The sequence below is a fragment of the Apium graveolens genome, chromosome 10, assembly GCF_009905375.1.
Source record: "Apium graveolens cultivar Ventura chromosome 10, ASM990537v1, whole genome shotgun sequence".
Classification (NCBI taxonomy): Eukaryota; Viridiplantae; Streptophyta; class Magnoliopsida; order Apiales; family Apiaceae; genus Apium; species Apium graveolens.
This window is the reverse complement of record NC_133656.1, coordinates 111,124,500-111,129,547: the sequence shown is the minus strand read 5'-3', so window position 1 is coordinate 111,129,547 and position 5,048 is coordinate 111,124,500. Positions and strand designations below refer to the sequence as shown.

General features: G+C 36.1%; 1 protein-coding gene across 3 annotated transcripts; it reads right to left on the bottom strand.

Annotated features, from left to right (window-relative positions):
• Positions 1-868: 868 nt before the first annotated feature.
• On the bottom strand, positions 869-4,838 carry LOC141692761 (putative GPI-anchored protein At4g28100). 3 transcript variants are annotated; one of them, XM_074497698.1, is made up of 5 exons: positions 4,531-4,838; positions 3,943-4,334; positions 2,303-2,543; positions 1,973-2,043; positions 869-1,148 (listed from the first exon to the last, which is right to left on the bottom strand). In XM_074497698.1, exons 1-4 carry the CDS (start codon positions 4,772-4,774, stop codon positions 1,991-1,993), a joined length of 930 nt encoding a protein of 309 aa, XP_074353799.1. In that variant the 5' UTR covers positions 4,775-4,838; the 3' UTR covers positions 869-1,148; positions 1,973-1,990. The 3 variants fall into 3 exon arrangements, with proteins under 3 accessions (XP_074353799.1, XP_074353798.1, XP_074353797.1); XM_074497697.1 differs by lacking the exon at positions 869-1,148 and having other exon boundaries at positions 1,704-2,043; positions 4,531-4,837; XM_074497696.1 differs by lacking the exons at positions 869-1,148; positions 1,973-2,043 and having other exon boundaries at positions 2,060-2,543; positions 4,531-4,834.
• Between the last annotated feature and the right edge of the window lie 210 nt (positions 4,839-5,048).

Genomic DNA, 5,048 nt, shown 5'->3' with positions numbered 1-5,048 from the left:
TTGGATTTGTTAGATTGTGCTACATTTAATAGTGCAGATAAATTATTGACTTATTGTGCACAATATTGTATAAAGGAACCCTCTTACAATCCCAGTAATAGTTTCCTATAAAAAAACCTTCCAAGTTCCAATACTCCATTCCATTTAAATTGATCCTTACTCTTTATGTTTGTTTACTCTGTTTACACCTTTTCATATATATTCCCATGTTGCATCACAGTCACAGCCAAGCACATATACCTGATAAGAAAGACCATGGAAGCTACAGCTTACCCACACCCAATAAACAAAAACAAAGGCTACCTCCCAGACGAGGACAAATAAAAAAGAAAATTTTCAGTAAACTGATCAAAGCCGTCGTCTCGTTGATGGCTGGAAGTGGAACAGGAAGATGTAATGCTGGTAGCGGGGGCAATGGTGGTGGATGCCTCAGCTACTCAACCTCAAAAACCTCGCCTCAAGACGTTTGATCTGATTCACATTTCTCGTGACATGTTAATGATGCTAATTGTAGCAATGTAGTTCAGTTTTCAATTTCATAACGTGTAAACCTACTTTTATGTGTGTACTATTGTATTAGTTAGGAGGATCACCAAATGTTTCTGAGTTGAAGACCACTATGTTCCTAATTCAAGACCAATCCCACTTATTTTTCCAATTTAAAATGATAGTTTTCTATTATGCTCTGTTTGTATGGGTTGATTATCGTTTTTTTATCACTAAAACTATTGTAAATTTTTTATCACTAAAAACTATTATAAACTATGGACTATGGTAGATTACAACATAGAATAAAAGACTATTAATTACCGGCTCATCTGACAAAGACGCCGACAAAATCTTATACTCTTCAACTTAACCTGTTCTTCAACTGAACCTGTTCCAGATACCAAATATTGTTCACACTTGATAGTAGTCCCGATTGAATATATAAAACATCTATATTCTGTTTTTGGAGTGTTGTTTGCATTGAGAGTAGAGAGTACCGAGTTCCGACTAATGTTGTCCACACCAAAGACTTTGAAGAAGAGGCGTCGGGAAATCGTCATAATACTTGATCCGAATCTTTCTTATTCAAGAACGAAGAAAATTGTTGGATGCGAGTGCGACGAAGGAAGCTCCGTGATTTGCATGAGAATGTCAAAAACCTGAAAAAATAAGAAGAAGAAAAACATTGGACACGGCATTGTCATTCGTCAACAGCAAAAGCTCAAAATAAGGCTAGGCCCAACTTGAGCACTCGCCTTGGTAACTTCAAATTAGTTTCTCATGTATTATTTAGCAACGCAAACTTCTTAAAAATTTATAGTACACTAAGAGCTCACTAATGCTCCACGCAAAATGTTTAGTTCATGACATGTACTATTTGATATCGGACCCCAGAGTCTTAAAAACAATACTCTCTTTGATCGTTCGTTTTTTTACACTGTAATTAGAAGTAGCCATTGCTGGAGACATTGATGCCACTAATAACAAGAATTACAGATTCGTAAAAGCAATGATATTTTACCAGAAAAAAGCCTTGTAAGCACATGAGCTACAAGAACTGTGTTGATTAAGTAAATTTCAAGCAAGTTTTTATTGAGCGTGATGGAATAGGCTGGGGTAAAGGTTTATTTTTGTCTTTCCAGGTTTTGAGTTCGTTGTAAGGCGAATTATTCAGAAAAAGAAAAAAAAAAGAGAATCAACGGCTTAAGCAAGTATTAATTTATCTGATTCAACTATGCCCTGCTCTGTTATTTCAATACATTTTTAGACAGGTACACAATTGTAGGTATAAAATTCTAACAACATTTGATGGAAGTGCAGGGATAGTTGATACTGAAAGCACTTATCTTCTGCCTGTTCCTTTTCATGAACTGGCGAAATTCCAGGGAGGATGTAGACATTCTACTAGGACAAATATGAATGTCCTATTCCAACACAAGTATAATAGCATTAATAATGCAACTCAACAAGGCAGCTGTGGTACCTTTCCCAAGAGCTTGTCTTAATCAGCTATGGCAAGCCTCTGGTATGGCATGTTTGTAGAGCCCGCATAAGCTAAAGAGAAACACAATAGTATATCACATCTTCATTAATAATTGCGCGACAATAAAAGAATTACACTGGCACTTGCATATATTTAGAGCTGATAATACAAATTTACCAGACTAACTGTACTTGAAGAACTAAAATTACCATTACAATTGTCATGCTCGTTAACATGTGGTAGATAAAGCAACAAAGCTATTGTATAACAAACATATCATAGTGACGCAAAGATATAATTGCAAATTAAGATGAAGTGATGAAGACTGACTGTTGAGTTCAGTAGAATCAACAGCCAAGGGCAATCCGTCACTGCTAAGGGTGCACGACTGAGGGTTTAGACCGTTTGTGGACTTCATTATGGCCCCAAAGACTGCAGAAACTGTGTGGATGTATGCTGATCGGTTCTTGGAAAGGAGCCATGTAAGCCCCATGAGGTCACAATCTCTGCTCTTCATTTTACTGGTTCTATCCTCGGAAACAGTTGTGTTTCTTGTTTTCTCCTCATTGAGCTATATGAAAAATTAAAATGTTTACTAGACCACTCACAATATGGCTGCACAAGTGCTTATGCTAAAATATGTTGACTAGTCATGAACTCGAGCAGAGACAACCAAGCAAAGATATATGAACATGGAAGAAGTAACAAGTTCTCAAAAAATGTATATGCCACATAAAGATGGCATGCTCTAACCAAATGTAGAAACGGTGAAAATTCTTTCCATCATCAAAATTAATCTACTTTAATCAATCGACCCTCAAACTCCAAAACATATCATCAATCGAAGATCAGAAAATGACTTCAGTGTCTTTTTGCAGTTAATAGACATATTTCACCTTATACTTCATGTCAGGTAACAATTTAAGATGTCACCTTGATCATTTCCTTTCGAAACGATTGTACTACCAAATTGCCATAGATAAACAAATTAAAATTTAATTACCTAAGAATTACACTCACAATGGTGGGTCAAAACTGTTTTTTGTCAAATGCAACTTGTGTAGAGTATTATGTCCCTCTATGTACTGGCTTGGTCCAAGAACAGCAGCACATGCTACCACCAGCATGTGAAGCAATAAAACAAAGAGAGTACAGAAAATATACCAAATGTGGACAAAACAATAAATAGGAAACATCCACCAAAGGAATCCTGAAACATCCAATACTTCAGCTCCCTTCTTTTTCATCCAATCCAACTCCAGTAAAATAACTATTTCTCATGTCAACTCCTCAATCCAAATATCTTTAAACTATACAGATATATTAACTCACAAAATCTACATAAAATAAGCAAGAAACAAATCAAGAAACATGATATTTTTAGACAATTTAGTCCAGCCTAATGCCTATCCACATAAGGACTATTATTGATGTTCTAAACATAGCTAGGCAGGTTAACAAAACTTCTAGTGATTAATTGCATAGTCAGCCACTAATAAGAAATAATAGAGCATAATGGACCTCAGCTCATCCTCAAATTATACCTAAGATTAGAGTCATTGTAATAGAAAAACATACACGTTTTATTGTAAAAAATACAGATTTTACTCTGCATCCTACAATCCTACAATTCTGACTTGCACTTCTAACCTCAAGCCCAACTTTACTTTCCCGAAACAATATAGAGATGAATTTAATTTAAGTTAAGCTTAGAAAATTAAATATCATATACCTGTATAATTATTACATAACTGCAATCAAAGATTTTAGTACCAATCTGGTATTTAAAATCTGAAACCTTTAAAGCGATTAATTGGGGAGTTATACTTTTCGCAGAAAGGGGTTGTTGGAATACGGATTAATACGCATGAATAACTCCAATTTCTCCACAATGTGATTAATAGGTAAATAATGCATCTAGGCACACAATTACAAACATACAGATAAGAATAATTAGAAAAAGTTGTTACCCGAGAGAGGGAACTCAAGCAATTGGAACATCCATTGACTCCATGCCTCAAACAATTCCTCTCCAATCTATGCACACTATGATCTCCTACCAATTTTCCACTAGTCTCATTAACCGAAAATGCAGAAGGACAACTCAAAGGATGCAATCTAATTCCACAATAACAATACACCACATCACAAGTCTCATTCACTTTCACCAACTCAATCCCTTTAGTCTTGAGCCCTTTCTGCAAAGCATCAACACAAGTCTCCGAATCATCGGGAAGCTGAGGAAGATCACCATACGACATTGTCTCAAGTGATCTTCCAGCATTGCCAAGTGCAATATTGGAGTAAGCTGAGTAAAGCCATGCTGCTAGAACTGGACAACACTTGGACTTATGATGCTTACCTGCATTGTGGCGGAACCAGGATTTCAAATTAACCAAGACTCAACTAGATTAAATATTTTTAACTCGGAACAAATAAATAATAATTTTTTGTCACACTAGCTTTCCAATTTTGTCAAAATTAATAAAATAAAATTTTAACTATTTTTCGAAGGTGAGTCAGGAGGGGAGCATAGTCAGTCCCAGCCAACTGCTTACCTGAGTTATGTTTGCCAGTGCAAGCTGATTCGATGGCGCGAAAAAGGTCTTCTGAGAGGTGTAACGGGCAAGCAGTGAGGTCAGATTGTTCAGGGTTGGCTGGAATAGTTAAAGGTGGTGAAGAGGATGGTAGGAATTGTTGAAGAGGCTGTGTAGTTGGGTCAGGTATGGCTGGTAAGGAGTATAAAATGGGAAGGACTGTGAGGAGGGAGAGAGATAGGATCAGGTGATGAGGAGGGGTCATAGTGTGAAAGAAATATAATATGATTGGGGATTGGTGGGTATGTATGTGTAATATATGTGCACTTTATATTTGTGAATGTAAAGAAAGTGAGAAGCGTGAAGTGAAGGTCAGTGATACTGGTACTGGTAGTTAACAGGAGGTTTAATAATGAGTGTTACCGAGTAGTACAAATATTGAGATCAATATATTTACATATGACGATAAACGAACTTAAAAACAGGCATGACAAAAAAAAAACAAAAAAATAGGAATCAAACCACCCAACTGAATACGG